Source organism: Numida meleagris, unplaced genomic scaffold (genome assembly GCF_002078875.1).
Source record: "Numida meleagris isolate 19003 breed g44 Domestic line unplaced genomic scaffold, NumMel1.0 unplaced_Scaffold165, whole genome shotgun sequence".
NCBI classification, from domain to species: Eukaryota; Metazoa; Chordata; class Aves; order Galliformes; family Numididae; genus Numida; species Numida meleagris.
This window is the reverse complement of record NW_018363448.1, coordinates 548,786-567,116: the sequence shown is the minus strand read 5'-3', so window position 1 is coordinate 567,116 and position 18,331 is coordinate 548,786. Positions and strand designations below refer to the sequence as shown.

At 38.7% G+C, this 18,331-nt stretch overlaps 1 protein-coding gene across 1 annotated transcript; it reads left to right on the top strand.

Moving 5' to 3' along the window:
* The first annotated feature begins 6,936 nt into the window (after positions 1–6,936).
* Positions 6,937–14,602, top strand: FGF6 (fibroblast growth factor 6). The gene is given in 4 exon segments (XM_021382075.1): positions 6,937–7,009; positions 7,012–7,275; positions 8,093–8,196; positions 10,279–14,602. Coding segments are annotated over 4 exon segments (618 nt in total). The 3' UTR covers positions 10,456–14,602.
* The last annotated feature ends 3,729 nt before the right edge of the window (positions 14,603–18,331 follow it).

The window sequence follows — 18,331 nt, the reverse complement described above, 5'->3', positions numbered from 1 at the left end:
GAGTATAGCCAAAGCATGAAGTGATGTTACTTTTTCTCCATTCCTGGGAACCAGCAGGCAGTCCAGATGTGTGCTAGAAACACTGTTCTGCTTTGGAGTAAGTCTTGTATTCTATTTAAAAATCAAACCACACTGTCTAGGTACCATGGATCTGAGGGCTATCACTTCCACCCCAAGTAGCTATGGTCAGGACTTGGTGATGCAAAGTTCCTGACACTGATCAGCTAGATCAGCCTAGTATCTTCCTATCTCCTCTTTCTCCACTAACACAGCAGGGGGAATTGGAAGAGGATAGGGGAAGAATGCAGGAGAAGTCGAAGACAGGGTCATTTCCTTGCGAAATTAAGCAACAAATGTCAGTGTTGCCCACCCTGCAAAAAGAAAAAAAAAAGAAAAAAAAAAGGAAAAAGAAGAGGAAAGAAATCATGTCTGCATGAAAACTTCAGTATTAAGACTTCTCCTTTGACACATGAGGACGGATCCAGACCAAGAAATATAGAATTGACATGCAAGTGAAAGCCCTCTCTTGAACTAATGGAACACAAAACAAGAAAGTTACATTCACCTAGCAAGTAGCAGAAACTGTCTTTAACTTCCAATATGTGATTGCTGCAAATTATCTGAATGGCTTCCACAGTCAGTCTCTTGGACAAAACCTCACTACAATCATCAATTAAAAAAATGTTATTTTTGCTTTTCTATTAATTATGCTACCTGAATGGGCCATTTAATGTCCCTGTTTATGCAGTGTCCCTGTTCCTATTGTAATGAGAAGACCATGCATGTAATAAACTAAAACTAAATTAAGCGTGGTTCAAATCATCCAATTCTTTCAATGAATAACACTGAATAAATCTCTCTGGGGGCTGGCTGCTGTCACTTTTTTAGCTCAGTATTTTGCCCCTGGACCGCCTGTCCTTTCAAAGTGGAAACAGCTGAGGAGGTGATGAGAAAGGCAGTGTGGGCTGGTGTGCAGAGCACTCGTTTGGGAACCAAAAGTTTAGCCATGGATTCACAACTCTGTCTTCTGAAAGTCATTTCAATCTCTGCAAGATATGGAGAGACAGACTAGGACATCTCAGAACTGTTCTTCATGCAATTTTATTGTGCTCTGGAATGTAGAGAAGGACCAGAATTCCCAAATCTGAAGTTCCTTCAAGCTGCACTAGCAAGAGCTCTACAGGGAGTCAGTCCTACTAGAAGTTGCTTTGGCTGTTCCACTTCCTACTCAACACCAACCACCTTTCTGAAGGCTATGTGAGCTACCTTCTCCAAGTCCTTGGAACTGAAGAAAACCTGAAACAATTTCATTTCCTAGGGGTCTTCCTGTCTCTGGGTTTATATGGCAAGGTTTATGCAGGTGTAAGCCTAGGACAGATCTTGCAAGTTCTGCTCAATTACATCATGATATACCAAGAATAACTCTGCTACAAGAAAGAATTTTTGTTTATGTCATAAAGAGCAAGATTTGTCCACATATAGCAGGGAAGTTACTCTGTATCCCTATGAACTAACTTCTGTGAGAATAGCTTGGGAGAAAAAGATGAGCACATTTGGGATATCTGTGCTAAACCTTCTCAGGATTATGAATATGAATTTAGCTCAAACAAGATGTAAACAAAAATTTTTCCATAAAGTTAGCATCCGTACCTTCCTGTCTCCTACTGGTAGTGGAATTTTTCCTCTATTCCCTCCAAAGAATGTCAGGAAGGTGTTCTGTCACTTGTATCTGCCTGTAGGAAATTAGCATGTGAAATCTCAGTAAGAGCCCTTGTTTTTGAATAGGAAGGTGATATTTATTTTAAACAGCTTACTAAGTTATTTTCTCTTACCCATACACTCACATGCATCATGACCTGTGTGCCCAAGTGGCCTGGCCAGTGTCACTATTTGTGACATGGAAGATGATGGAGGCCAGCTGTTATATCATTAGTACATATCTTGGTTTCATTTTGACTGGTGATGATAACCTGGTTTTTGAACACATAATTTTTATATGCTTAGGGAGTCAGCAGTTGTAACAAGGTAATACTTTTGCTTCAGAAGCTTGTTTGCTTCAACCTTTAACTATCCTAGGCAAGGTTGCTGTCCGTTGACTTTTTATTCATTTGTGGTATCTGTTTGGTTACCAATCTGCTTCATTTGTGGGCTAACAAGAAGAGAAATAACAGATGCAGTGTAGTATAACTCTTTTTGTCATTGTCCTGTGATCAGTGTTCAAGTCTTCTTCTGATTAGTCATATGCACTTTGGCCCAATCCAGTGCGGGCCTTCTGATCTTAATGCAAACAACATGCTAGTGCTTTTAATGCTGTTAGCTGAGTCCTTGCATATCAAGATATACCATTTTCATAACCCCACTGAATTATTTTTTCTGCCGCTTTCATATAGCATGCAGGTATTCCAACTGTAAGAGCGTTTTTGTTACAAATCTCTACATGCTGGCCTACTCAACTGCAGCAAACCCCATTTTCCTAAAGATGATATGAAGTGACCCCGTGTTTATACCAGGGTTGAGAGAGTTTTATGCAAGTTACTCAGAGCCTGCAATACTTGCCCTGCCACAACAGTCAGAATTCTACCCCTTCTCTGTTTCACCGCCAGCCTGGATCTTCAGCATAGCAAGGAGAACAAATTTAGTATAACTTTCTGCTTTTGAATGAGGGACTGCTCTTTCCAGGCCTTAAAATAGGCAAAGACTTTTAAGAGATTTGAAAATGGAACCTAGGAGCCTAGGTCATCATGCATTTTTGAAAGACATACTCTGCATCTGTATCACATTACTGCTTAGCTTCTTGGCTTTTCCTAGGCTACCTGAAAGTGGATATGTGCTGCGGTGTTCTAAAGGGGGCTTATTTTAATATTATACTAAAATACTGACAATGCAATCTTGTTACTTGGATTAGATGGCAACCACTGCAATCTTGGGTCTTAAGACTTGGAGTAAGAAAAGATTGTTTGCTGAGGTAAATTTTTTACCAGTATGGACTTCACAGCATTAATTTTACTGTAATTTCCATTGCTGTCTTTCTTGATGTATTTAAATTTTGCTGGGCACGCAGTATCAGAACAATGTGCCATCTGAAAAAAATCAAAAAGATGGCTGTGCGTTTTCTGGAGACAGCTAATTCACAGACTAAAAAGACAAGCTTAACCAAAATGAAATATCTTTTAGATAAGGCAAGGCTTTTCTAATGCAATCAGGAGCTCTAGAACTTACACAAAAATTCTTATTTGGATCTCTTTGCTAATATACCAAAATTCAGAAACCTACTGGCTGGAGGTCAGTATATGGGATGGACTCATTTTGGTTCCAAATCAGAACTGCTGAACAGTATAAGACTATGATGTAAACTTCAACTCTCAACTGCACACCATTTTGTCTTAGGCTAGGTATCAAGACTCTGTGTCTTAAGACTGCCGTATACCCCAGTGAAATCACAATTTTTAGCTATTGTTTGATTTCTGGATCAAGCAAAAGAAGTGCAGGTAATTTCTTCATGCTTCCCATACTATATTCTGTCAGCTGCATATGCTTAACAAGAAATTGTAAGTAGGAGACTGTCCCCTGCTCTAGCAACTCTGGGTCACACCAGGTCTCAATAGTCACTTTCCAGGTAGACTGACTAAATGCCAAGGCAATACATCCTAGAGTATTGAAAGAATTTATCCTAGTTTTTTGTACTATCATCTAGCAACTTTGTCTAATCCAGAACTCCAGCCCCTCCCACCTCCCTGCCTTCAGCATTTCAGGATGTTCTCAGCAGATGGGGATCTACAGCTGCCGTTATCAGCCCTAGTCCTTTTTCCTCTGTTGTACTGCAGGGAGAAATGCAGGCAAGGTCAAGGGTACCAGGACACAAGAGGGTACTTCCCACAAAGTGCTCCTTTCATCTGGGCCAACAGAGGGGCTTGCTGGGAATCTGTGGTGTCAGCACAAGTTAGAGAAGCTGTTTTAGTCTATGTACTAGCCTTGCTATAAAAAAACTGACAAAAGTGATGGAAATCTGGGATGAAAAGCCAGCTCTGCACCCTCTTCTGTCCGCTATGTTCTGCTGCTCTTAAGACACTGATGATACAAAAACTGCAAAATTATGCATCAAATATTTCTTAGGGAAAAGCAAACAACACTTGGAAGTAAATATTAAAGTACATATTTTAAAGACAGTGATGTCTCTGAGAGATTTTTTTTTTCTAGGAGTCACATGCTTTGGGAATGAGGAGGTCTTCAGACTGTACTATAAAACAACCTAGGAAGTCAATGTTCTGTCCCTGTAACAGTGACCATGAAACTTGTTTCCCATCAGCTTTGGCCTTCCACAGAGGCTCTGTAGCTGTGTTGAATGGGTGTGAAATATTGGTAACACTCCTTGCTAAAAATTACAAATGAACTATGCATAGCTGAAAAATCGTAAGACAAAATAAAAAGCAACAGAGAAAGTGGTATGAAGATTTTCATTGTGAGCAAAAGGCAGAAGATATCTTGAGTACTTACTTCAACTGAGACAAAGAGGCTCTGAAATGCCGGTTGGTACAATCCACTCTCAAGAGTGTAATCAGTATTCTGTACATTACTGACTCTGACTTCTCACAGTGCTTAGACCTGAGTGTCTGCAGTGCTTGTGGCCTCATGTTACATCCTTGTTAAAGTGAAACTGTGTGTCACGCCTGGTGTGCTCATTTCTATTGTACTTACAGGTATTCTCCTTACTAATGTGCAGGCATCTCAAATGACACAAGTTCCGTGCTGTGAAAAGATGCCAGATGTATTAGCAAAAGTATTTGCATAAAGCCCAGTAATTTTTATCCACCTAGTGTATTAATGAGTCCCATGAAACTAATTAAGATGAATGACTGATCTAGAATCATAGGATTAGAGAATCTTTTGAGTTGGAAGGGACCCTTAAAGGTCATCTAGTCCAACTCCCCTGTAATGAACAGACATCTGATAGACTTCAAAGAAAGAAGAAAACAGCATCAGTGCAAAATGAAAGCAAATAAGTTAGACAATCTCAAGAAGAAGAGGAAATGAAGATGCTCGTAATTTACAAGAAAGAAAAACGAAAAACAAAGGAGCACTTGGGCTTGAGGAAAAGAGACAGTGAAACAGTAGGGAGGAATAGCCACTTTCCCCTCTCTAGCTCTTTAATGCATTATGAAAGTCTTTGTCTTGCAGATTTACTTAGGTGGCTCTGAGAGGAAGGCTTTCAATTTATTTCCTTGGAGACTACAAAAGATACAAAAAGCACAATAACACTATTTGATAGAGCCATTTCTCAGCTACAAAACACTATTTTACAACATAGTCACCACCATATGTTATGCATTTTCACTGACAATGAACAAGAACCTGCATGCCGGGCTTGTCAATACCTGCATGGCCTTCCAGCACGTGGCTTGTTCACATAACTGTTGCCACTGCTGAACCACACCACCCACCACCTCCTTTGTTAACATCCACTGTTCAGTCTGCATAAACATTCAGCAAGCATCAATGAATGTCAGTGGATGAATTTTCTGCATGGAGGAATTCAGTTACATAACTTTGCTTCATATGTGCTTCTGGAGAATCACAGAATCAAAGAATCATAGAATCATAAAATCATTTAAGTTGGAAGGCACCTTTAAAGGTCACCTAGTCCAACTCCCTTGCAATGAACAAGGGCATCTTCATCTAGATTAGATTGCTCACAGCCTGGTCCATCCTAACTTTGATTGTCTCCAGAGACTGGGGCATCCACCACATCTCTGGACAATCTGTTCCATGTGAGATGCCATTTTGTCGGACCGCCTCTCTGCTGCTATCTGTTGCATTGCAACAAAATGTAATAGAATACTGGTGGGAATGTTCAACCTCTACTGCCATACCACAAACATCCACCTCTGACATCATGGGCCAACATAATAAAATAGAAAGTATTACTTTCAGAGCAGCCCTCATAATTGCACACCTGAATGGGTATTCAAAAGATCAGATCCAAGATTCATTTGCTACGTAATGCATACACTGTCCCCAAATAAATCTGACCATTTGTAAGTCACCTCAGTGAAAAACACAAACACTAAACAGCATTAGCAATGCCCCCTTCTACCCATAACTGCAAGCTCAATGCTCCTGCTTGCACAACTGGCTCAGCAGAACTGGCACTGCAAACATAAGTATGTTTGAATAAAAGCAGCAGGAGCAAGTCCCATCTTTCACTTTGCTTACTTCTGTGTTAATGGGCCAAGAGCAGTCTTTTCAAGACTGGTTAGTGTCCTTTCAGACAAGCTGTTAGTGTGTGGACCACTATAATAAGGGGTGCCTTGGATTTTCTGGGTATGCATAACAACAGAAGCAGCCACATCACGCCACTTCTCCCCAGATACTGAGCTACTCTGATGTACAGTGATCATGCTGCCAAGGAAGCGATTGCAGAGTTTTCATTGCTCACTGGTGAGTTCCATTACTGTTTTTACATCTTCTTCTCTAAATAAGGAAGTCCCTGTGAGGCCTCTGCCTGCCTAAACAATTTGATTCCATTGCTTTCTGCAGCCAATGAAACCTCACTCCTTTCTGGTCTTAGATGACAGCACTCATCAAAACTCAGTCATCCCAGAAGAAGAGCAGGTTAGTGTTACACTTATAGCAATCTTACCTCTGGTATCCTGTTGATGTCAGTGATGAAGTGGAGAGGTCAGCCTCTGCACCATAGGGATTGGTCAAGCAAACACTACTGAGGCCTCCCACAGGAGAGCAAGATCTCCAAAACATGGTCCCCACCAAACTGAGTGCTTTTGGCCTGTCTCTGCTTCCAACCCGACTGCTCTCAGGCTTTAGTTTCATGTCAGCATTCTCTATTTGCTTTCCAAAAATAAGCATATGCCACCATGCTGAAGGGAGAAAAAGAAGAAGGGTGGTATTTTTAGGGCTATTAATGCCCTGGAGGTGAACCAGATGACCACTGCACAAAGACTTCTCATCACTATGTCTTGTGAAGCCACCATTCACCGGACATTGACTGCTTTTATTCTCTGGGGTTTTTAGCTGGAATTGCTTCAACACACCCAGTTGTAAGCAGAAATAATGGAACACTGCTGGAAAGAGGATGGCAATCTCTGTTGTCCAGATCCATTTCTGAGATGTCAAGGGAGAAGTCAGATGTGAACTGGGAGGGTGACTATTTGCTAGGAATCAAGAGGCAACAGAGGCTTTACTGCAACGTGGGCATCGGGTTTCACCTTCAAATCCTCCCAGATGGAAGGATAAATGTTGTTCACACTGAAAACCAATACAGGGAGTTGCATCCAGAAATGAAATAGAATATATGTCACTTAATTGCTGTGAAGTCTAGTAATTACCATTCATAGAATGCAAATATTATTACTTGATATTATTTATCTGTGATACATCTGTTGCCTTCTAAAATTCTCTGGGATTAATAGACATTGGAATCCTCCAGGTTGAAGCATGTTACAAATGCTTAGACAAATTTAGATACAATTTATCTTTGTTCTGCTTTACTGCACAGATGGGAGAAGGCAAACCAGACAGAAAACTTTCTCTCTGCTGCATTTGCTTACTCCTCACCTTTTCATTTGCCCTTTGAATTCAGGACATTGTCACTGAGCTCGCAGAGCCAAAGCATAATTTTGGAGTCATAGTCTTGGGGCACTCTGTAACTGAAGAGGCTGTTTCTGGTTTGCTTGTTCTTACAGCTGCTGTTCTGCAACTGTAAGATGAAAAGAAAAGCATTAGTCCTGTGGGTTTGAATTTGTCTTTCAAGGCAGTAACTAAAACTTTTTCGCAGCTAAGATATCACGAAGGGCTTCAAATGCAAACCACACTTCTCTAGATCTCAGTAACATACCCTGTAATTATAACCTAAGTGGATACAAGAAATTTAAAGGGGGGGGGGGGGAAGGAGGGAGAACAAAAACAAAAACAAAACCGATCATTTATGTGTATTTTTATTATGCACATCTAGGGAAATAATTATAATAAAAATATGGTATGTTCGGTAGGTATTTAAAATGAATCAATCATATCTGAATTGCCTTTGATTAGCTATAAATTCTGTGATAACATTTCTATTAAACTTCTTATTTTTTAGGCCTCTTTGAAATATCTACTGTAGAAAGAGGTGTTGTGAGCCTGTTTGGTGTGGAAAGTGCTCTCTTCGTTGGAATGAACAAAATGGGGAAGATGTATGGAACTGTGAGTATAAATGTGAATAATTTTTCATGTTTTAAACAAAAGCTGTATACTTTTTTTTTGTTGTTTGTTTGTTTGTTTTTCCTCCTCTAGGAAATCTCTGATTTCAAGCAGAGAATACTGCCTTTCAACTACATAAAGCCAACCCAGCCTAATGCCACCAGTGTTATTCAGAGCAACAAGTGGTGCAGCTGCTAAGAGTCTGTTAAAGCTTTTCAATAGGTTGTAGAGAGTACCCTAGGAAACTGAATGTATTTTGCAAATAGGACAAATTAATTAGGTGGCATCTTCTAAGGGCTCAGCACTGCAAACATATTCTAGTAACAGTGAAACCTGCTGATGCCAACACTGCATTATACTTACAGGTGTGCTGTGAAAAAAAAACCCGGTAAACTGTGTGTGAGGTGAAGTGTGTGTGTGATTTTGTGCATCTGTGTGTACGTACATGCATGTGTAGAAAAGAGAATTAGAGCCACCTATGCTAGCTGCAGTTAGTAAAATCATGACAGTGTGCTCCTCTCTTACCAAAATAACCTCACCAGGAAGAATAGGAGTTCTACCCTACAAAGCCCACATATGCATCTGGGGGTATTTTAAGAATGTTTTGTGAGATCATTCTCAAAGAGTGAAGAAACAGTGATAGCTGTTAACTATGGTATGCAAGTCATACTAAAACATAATCACCATCACTCTCATCTAGAAAGTGCTAGCTGTGCATTTTAAATGCAATTTAATCTCTGATACCTGAATATTCAGTCTCAACATTTAGTAGAAAAGACACCTGTTAGGAAGCTTGTTTGAAAAAGTCTGACTCTGGGCAATGAGCAAAACCAGTTCATCTCAAAATAATGAATGATAATGAATGAGTTAAGCTTTTTTATTTTATTTTATTTTTGGTCAAGAAACAAAAAAGACAGTTCTTTTAAAACAGTTGTAATGTATACAAAGCATTTCACTGCTTAATAAAATACCAAATGTAGTGAATATCTGTAACTATTATTGATTCCTTCTCACAGAGATAATGACAATAGGATATTTTAAGTTTCCTATCTGAGAATATTATTTTGCTCAATTTTGATTTCAAGCACATAAAAGTTCCAGAAGCCTAAATGCTGTGCTTAACAAGGTTTTTCTAAAGAAGTGCAGGGTCTGGATCCAGAGCTTCCTTTGATATCTATCTATCTATCTATCTATCTATCTATCTATCTATCTATCTATCTCTACTTATTCTGGTTTCTACTCAGTCTCATTTGTTTTCAAACATACTTTTAAAAGCTGTAATAGATGTGCATTCTTACAATGTCCTAATCTAAGCTCTAATAAGCTTTGAATCATTTTATTACAAAGACATTCAAGTAGAACAGCACTGGTAGTGTCTCATGTGCCAGCCGTCTTATGTCAGGGAATTATTCTTCTTGCTCTTTTAATTTTCTCAGTGCTCTGCATTTTTCTCCTGCTATTCCTTGCATGTCCTCTCCCAGATAATTCCTTTTCCTTAGATTTAGGTGACATAACACTAAAGTAAATACAACAGTTTTCCCAGATTAGAAACTTGGAAATTATTGCATGTCCCACTAACAGTTAAATATATCATCACTTATGATTTAATAAAAGAAAACATTTAGTGATAAACAAAGATTTTATTCAAGCAACCAGTTCTTCCTAAACATTGCTGATTACAAATGAACTGAAGCTTTTAACAGCCAGCACATTCTTTCATAAATGACAGTGCCTCTTGCAGAGGGGAGGTGTGAAATAAAGCAATTAGATAAAAGGGCATGATGCTGACAAATTGCTGCTTACAAAGAAAATGGAGAAATCCATTATTTTCAATTAACTTGATCTGCCACAGGAAGTACACTGTCCATAATGCAGACAGGTGACATCTGAGTTCATGTAACAACAAAGTATGCACAGAGGGGGAAGATTTATTGTTAGATGTAGGCACTATGACACCACCTGTTGCGCTTTGTAATGAACTTATTATCTGTAAAAAAACATTAGCAAGAAAAGTGATTTGAGTCTTTCTGAAATTATACCTGAATTATACCTGTTTTGCTTTTTTTCTCTCTTCCCGTTTTATAGATTTCTTTCCAAGAGGAGTGCAAATTCAAAGAAACCTTGCTACCCAATAACTACAATGCATATGAATCAAATGCTTACCACGGTGCTTATATAGCACTCAGCAAACATGGGAGAGTGAAGAAAGGAAATAAAGTTTCTCCTGTTACGACAGTGACCCACTTTTTACCGAGAATATGAACATGATCAAAGGAGATCTAAATCCCAAGAAAAACTGCTTCATTTTGCACACAGGAATAATTTCCCAGGTAAAATATATACATTGTTCATTGAAAAAAAAATCTATATATGTATGTATATATTTGGATGAAAATATTTGTACTAGATTCAACATAGAGAATATGTATTCTGCTTCTCCTCTACTCTGTACAAATTTTACATGTTTGTGTGCCTCCTTTAGCACTGATCAAAGAAAAATACAAGTTGGAGTGCAAAAGGAAAAAAGTATTTGAAAAATGTAGAATTTCTGTGATAATTATCTAATCAATCATTTATTATTGACAAATTAATATTAATTACCTCAGAAAATAAGCCTTCGTAGTGAGCTGTTTACAAATCATGTGCCAAATCATCAGATGACTGCTTTGTCAGAGATTCAAGTAGTTTGCTCTATCTGAATATCTGCCTGCACCTCCTCTTCTAAACTTGTACACGTGGGTTCTGTCTCATAAAGTCCTCAGTCGATTTTGATCATGATGGTGTTCATTCCACAAACATTTCCACACAAGCAAACTGTCTACCCATGGATCCCCTCTGTTTCTGAAAAGATTCTGCAGGGTATCCTCACATGGACTTGCTGATAAAATGAAAACTTACAGTAAATTTCCACTGGGAAGACCCACAGGATAAATCAGAAATTGATCCTAAATGCAAAATACATCAGGATATGCAGAAACTGAGTGTCACCCACTTGGCATTTTGTGTGCTGTTTAAGTTTAGATCCACCTCCAATACAGAAGTGTACACTTTTAATATGAACGTAGACATGGGAAGTGTGAGTGTATGTCTAAATAATTATATACTTATAATGTATCTCTGGATGCATCCACTCTCTAGATGCTTAGGTGCTCTTATGTACATAGACACACATAGCAGTGAATACTTAATGGAAACATTTTTAATTTCAGCTGAATCTTGTTTGTCTTTAAGAACTAAAATAGAACTGCAAGATATAATTTATAAATCGTATGGAATTCATGGAAGTTTCCAGCAAAGGGTCATTGTAGAAAATTACTCTGTTTTGAATTCCTTTCTATTTTCTACTTTTAGTATATTTGGTTCTTCTCTATTATACCTCACTGAGGTATGAAGGACAGAAGAAGAAAGAAATTATATAAGCCCACCTTCCCAGATTGTTGCACAGGAATTTATGCTATAATTCCAATTTCCATCAGTTGCAAATTGTCATACTTAAATATAACGTGGCAAGCTATATGGAATTTTCCCCAATTCTCTCCTAGAAGCTATACAAATGGTGAATAACCTTTCCTTACTATTTTAACAATCTTTTTCCACATTACCAATGAAGCTACATTCTCTGTGTCTTTGAAAGGGAATTTTTAAAGGCCCTAAGTCAATAGTCACTGTAAATGTTGGTTACCAGTAGCCTTGAGATTCTTGTATTGATGGCGTGCTCCTCAATTTGAAACTAGATTCAATGCTATGTCAGAGCATGAGCATTTTCAGCATAGGTGGACCATGCTGCTGCAGAAGTGAACGTCTGAGTGCAATATAATCTCCCATGTGCAGCTAAAATGTGACTATGTCCAGCCTTGACATGCCATTCTATTTGCAGTGGATGTCTATTCATAATGAATTTGAGTCTTCTGTCATGTATGAAAAGCACTGTTCACGGCCAGATTCTTAGATGGTGTAAACCAGCAAAACTAGACTCTCATTTTATAGCTGCAGAAGATTTGGCCCAAAGAGTCGAACTTTCTGACTAATTGTCAAGGCAATTCTTTTGTGAATATGACAGTTTTCCAGCTAGTTTTGTGTGATTTATACTTGAATTTATTTTGCTTGAATGTAAGTGGTGATCGTAGCATAAGTGAAGAACAGAAAAAATGGACTACTTATCATACGCAAATGGGACACTTTGTATATGACAAAAGAAATGAGTTACTCTTAATTTTCTGATCTGGCAGTATGCAGAGAGAATCTAAATTGGCACATTTTGTTCATCCACGTTGTGCGCAGCAGTTTGTGTTAGAAAAAAAAGAACCACATTTTAAGAGAAAAAACAGAGTGTTTTGAGTGGGGAGATTTTGTCAAAGAAAAGTTTGTAGGATGTCAGTTAAATTAGCATAGGGTCCCTAAAGGTGTGGATAGGCAGACTACATTAGTGTTAGCTAGCAATCTGTATTCTTGTGTTATATTCCTAATTGTCTTTGAAATGAAGTTTGAAGAAAGTAGGAAGAGTGCACGGACATAGAAGAAATCATTGTCTGAACGTTGACACAAATGTTTGTTTCTGATTACACCAGTATCATTAGGTTAGAATGAAGTCTTTTCCCTCTTAAGCCTACATAGTCTGGAGTAATTTGTTGTTGTCAGTACTGCTAGGTAATGGGACAGCTGGCATGAAAGAAGAGAATCAGAGTCACTGACTCTGTTTTGTACGTATGGGTCAACAAGAACAAACTGTAGAAACAGATTACAAGAAGTCTCTTTAAATGCAGCCTTCTGGGCAGAACTTGTTCTCAAGAACTGCAAACTCCAGCAGATGCTGTTTTGGGGGACACTTGTAAACCCAAACCATTCACTCTGCTGAGTTCCTTTTTACACCACTGCTTTGTTCATATTACATACCAATGCCAGCCACATCAACACTTGAAGCCAACACTGAAACCACAAAAGTTTTCAATGCCAGGAGTCCTGATTAATATGAGAGTGAATTACGCCATTGTCAGGTGTGGTAAGTTTGGCAGCAAGCCCCTCGAATACAACTAGTGCAGTGATGCAGCATTGTGCTGATTTAAACTATCTGAATACAATACTTTGACAGAGACTCTTCTTAAGTGAATGCTTGACTACACTCACTAAAGTAGTCAAGGCATTTACTGACATATTGCTGTGCATATGCACGCAGTCTAGAGGGAGCTCACAGTAGATGGAAGACTTTGAAAGACTGCCACTTACTTTAGATACTTCCAGATAAACTTGCTGAACTGGCACAGAAGGAAAAAATACCATTCATCAGTAGAATTTACGTAATATGGAAGTTATAGAGAGCAAACCGGTATGATCTGGCAAATTCTTAAGCAAGACATTTTTGAAAAGAATAGTTCCATGGATATGTAACTATGTAAAGTCAAACTCGTGAAAATGAATCAGTTTCCCAAGTCCAGGCTAAATAAGAAACCTATTATTGACAGGTTTTTTTGATGGTCACTTTCAAAGCATCTCAGTGTGCATCAACACAGTCATGAAATTAGATACCATCTTTGACATCATTGCTATGAATTCCCCATATGGGCCTGTGTGTCCTACCACATATGCCTTGCATAAAAGATCTTCAGCTTATATACATTACTTGTGTTACATATGCAGAACTTTTCCCAGAGGTATGTTACACATGCAGAAGTTTCCTGGAGGTGTGTTACATATTCAGTAACTGATTCCAAGCAGGACCTCCTATTTCCTAGGTACAAAGACTCAGCAGAACTTCCTTATCTCCTTGGTCCAGAGACATGGCTCTTTCTGTTATCTAAACACATTGCAGACTATCCATCAAGGAACTCTAGCAACCTTAACAATATCATTACAACCTGTATCAAAATAAATTCAGTTTTCCCCAAACATGTAGAGATACAGCCACACACACAGCGGAAAACCAGAGTAATTTATGTGTACCTCACTAATTATTTCAGTTCCAAGATTTTATTTTGCACAGTAAAATAGTGCCAAAGTTCTCACATTATTTTTTGTCATTAAAATATACCTCATATTATGACTCAGTATGGACTCACAACTGAGACTGTAAATTTACAAGAAAAATAAAACTGTCCAGTTCTTTGTGAAATTTCTTCTGTTTTTATACGTGTGTGCTGTGCACAAGAGTTTAATGTGTGCTGTGCACAAGAGTTTAATGTATTCATAAAATAAACTTTTATATATTTTTGGTAGTGTTTTGACTCCAAATCTTTTTTAAAATTGTTATCTCCTTGCTACATCTCCCATATTCAAACAAAATTTGTTGCTTTAATTCACCTCTAGATCCATAGAACATATTGGCATGCTTAAAATTGTGGTAGACTTTTCTGTTCTTCAGACTTCTTACCTGGGAAGACATAAGGGATTTATGTTTGTTGTGAAATTTCACGGAAAAGAGGGAAAATAGAACTGTAATCTTTTCTGAAGATGAGCTATTCACCTGTCTAAATTCCTATGCTTTTTACTGGGGGAGGTACTAGTGCTACTCTCCTATTTTTAAAGCTCTTCAGTAAATCCTTTACTTCATTAAATAAGGTATAATTGTTTTTCTTTTATTAAATGTTTTTTTCTTCTTGATTGTAACTACCTTGGGAGCTTCCTGCAGCCATCTGAAGATTTTTTTCCTCACTATCCCTTCAAACTGGGAGGGGTGGAGGAGGAAGGAATGACGCATTTCAGTTGTTTGGTAAGTTTTGCTCTCCCTTTCTCTCCTTCCATGTTGCCATTTAATCATTTCTTCAGTTAGTTAAATTAATACAGATTTCTCCCAGTCTGAGAACTGGCACTAAGATGTTACTAGAAACCGATAGCTGAGAATCTGCTGCTCACTTTATTCAAGCGCACCATTAATCAATCCATGACCAGTATGGCATTGCATACGGGACAAATCTCCAAGGTTCTTCTTGCAGGCAGACCCTTCTCAGGAGCTTGCAAATATTTGCAATGACTAAATGCTAGTCTCTGCATTTGTATTTTATGTTTTGGCTGTCTATGCTCCCCTTCAATAGGTCTCTTTGTTTACAAAAAATCAAAAATTCTTCATATTGTTGCTATGTGTGTGGACTGAAGGTCATGTGGGAAAGGACTACATTCCATGGATGGATTAACCAACACTTCTGTTTGCTGTAGTAGTGCCTTGTTTACAGCTCTGAAGGGCAGTAGTTGTAGGCAGAAGTAGGAACCGGAAAAGCTACACAGCTGACACAGTGACTGGAAACAACAGGGCAAAGCAGCCTAAGTTAACCAAAATAGAGACATAAATGACCTGGTAAGGAGGACATCTGCAGAAGCTGGGAAAAGGCTACATGTGGCCAGTTTATGAGACACCACTGCAGAAATAAGCTGGTTTCTGCTTCTGTATCACAGTTTGCCTTTTGAAATATGATGCTGGCCAGACACATCTAGGTGAATGCTTCCCTGTCCTGGGAGAAAGAGATTGATTCTGTGCTCCCTTCACATTGTGTGCTCTCGGATCACTGAAAATAATCTTCAGAGAACTTCGGTGAGAAAAAAAATGATGACTAGGCTCCACATCTCTACGTATAGCAGGAAAAGAAATGGCTACACTTTGCTCCATTCACATAATTTTCTTTCTTCTCCCAGTCATTTGAAATTTAGCGCTGTATCTGTCTCTAAGGGTACACTGTGACACAGTAACCTTATCCTTCTTACCACTTGGACTTACATTTCTGCCTCGGGAACTCTGCTGCTCACCTCATGCTCTGTTCCCAAGACTATAAAGCCATGGGATGCTTGTCAAGGACAAAGACAAATGCAATTTGTCCTTAACAGACTAGAGCAAATGCAATTTAAACAGAAAAAAATTAATCAAGTGGCTTAGAGAGGATGCATCTCCTTAGAAACTTGTACTAATGTTTGCTCTTTAGCTTCTTCCTTCCTTCAATCCTTATTCTCTGGCCCGTCACCGAGAATGCTCCTGTGAAATGTTTCTCCTTGCAACCATACAAGAACAGAGGAGTTTCCCAGCATGTCCCCTCTCTCTTGATAGAAGGTTATTCTACCTTCCATGTTCCCTGGCCTGAAACCACTGGCAAAGACCCATAATCTGTCCACTCAATCTGGCTTTGTCTTATGTCCCACCATCTGTGGGTGTTGTTTTCATTAGCTTCATGACCCTGGGTCATCAGTAGCTCCTGATAGACATGATCTGAGATGACAGAAGGTTACACCATGAGCAGCACACATGAAAGAAGAAAGCATTACACCCACCTGAAGCCAGCAAAAATTGCTCAGCAATGGTAGCAAGATTGAAAAGAAAATAAATGGATGTAAATATGTGTGAAACAGCAGGAAATATTATCTACTTGAAGAAAACTAAGAGTTAAATGCGTATTTCCATGGAAACATCCTGGACATCAAATCAGATACTTGAAGGAACTGCTGGAAGACACAAGTCATCTTCTAGATCAAAGCAGGTCCAACTTCAAACCAGAGAAGGTTGCATCAGGAATAATCCCCTATAGCAACTGCCTCTGTGACAGACTCATGATTTATTAACCTCTGGCTGGTCACTCAAAAGAGGTCAATCACAAAAAACTGCCTTGAAGGTGTGAACAATGCAGCTTGAATTTTGCTGGAAAGCATACTCAGAACTGATAGCATCTTCCTTCTTATCATGCCTTGGCACAACCCACACCTGGCCTGTTCTCTAGTAGAAAATGTCTTTCTTACTGGAACTCACTCTTACCAACACAGACTGCTGCAGAAATTATCTGAAGGATTCGGTTCCCTGACTTCCTGACAACTCCAGGATGCAAAGCTATTTCATTTGTAGGCATGTGAGATTTAAGGGAGGTACATTAATTGCCTGTCTTTGGTGCAACTCCAGACCACTTTCAGAGAATAGGGTGGCAGCAGTGTTTTCCAAAATCAACATACCACCTTAACACCGATGGTGCTGGAGACAGGTACAAAGAGTCTGACCTCCTGAGACTGATTACTGCACTTTTTTATTGGCAGTTATTATTATTGTCCTCTGGTAGCTATTTTGTTATTTAGCAGCTAGATGTCAGAAAGCAGATATGAGATCTGTACCATGAACCTAGTCACAAGACAGAAAGGTAGCTAGGACCTCAGGGGCTGGATTTAAGCTTCAAGGCCTTCAGCATGTCAACATCTGTTGCACCCACGTACAGGAAAGTCAAAATTTTAACTGGAATGCCATAAAACAGAGTATTTGGCTTTCAGCTGTGTTACTGATGAGTGACTTTTGGTAACACTTGGCATGTAAATTAACAGTTTATATTATTTTTTCTCAAACTTTTCTAACTTGATGATTTGCCAAGGTGTTTGCAAGTGTAAAGCCTGATCCTATCCATCAAAGACAATGCCACAAGGAGCACTTTAAAAGACACAAAATGAAAAGGCTGAATGTATCCCCCTGCTGTTTCAGAAGATAACTATGGCAGGAAATAATGTTTAGCAGTATGGAGAACCTTGAGGAGGAAAGCAGGCAGCAGCAGCTTTTTGCTGCTGAAGACAGCAATTTTAAAGCATGTTAAGAAATTATTTTCTTCCTTTATCCCACTGAATACATTATTTCACATAGAGCTGTGGAACCATAAGTGATCACAAATTATACAATCTCCTGTTCATCTGCTACCAGTGGTGCTCTTAGAAATACTAGGAGCTGCAGGGAAAATGCAGGTGCTCTGCCTGCCAGAGGGCAGTGTGCCACCTGCAGAAATCACAACTTGAAGAGGAAAGAAACAAAACAAAAACTTTGAAGGGGTCACACATATAGAAATAAGTATATTGAAGTAAAAAACTATTAAGAAATATACTGAGCAGAGATTTATCTCACCAGCAAAGTTTACATCATCATAGAAAAGTTACTACCAGCTGTCTACCAAACTACTGAGCTAGCTCAGTTCTTCTAGAATAGCAGCAGGTACTATACTAGAGTTTCATTAAAAAAATGAAGCCAGACCTTTTCTGAATGAATAAAAAATAGGCTTTCAATTAAAAACTTGCCAAAAACGTATTTATTTTCCTCAGAATATGTAGATGACTACACTGAAAATGTGATACCTGAAATCATTTTACTTATCAGAAGTTTCCACATATTTCTTTTTTATATCAAGAAAGTTTATGTCAGAGA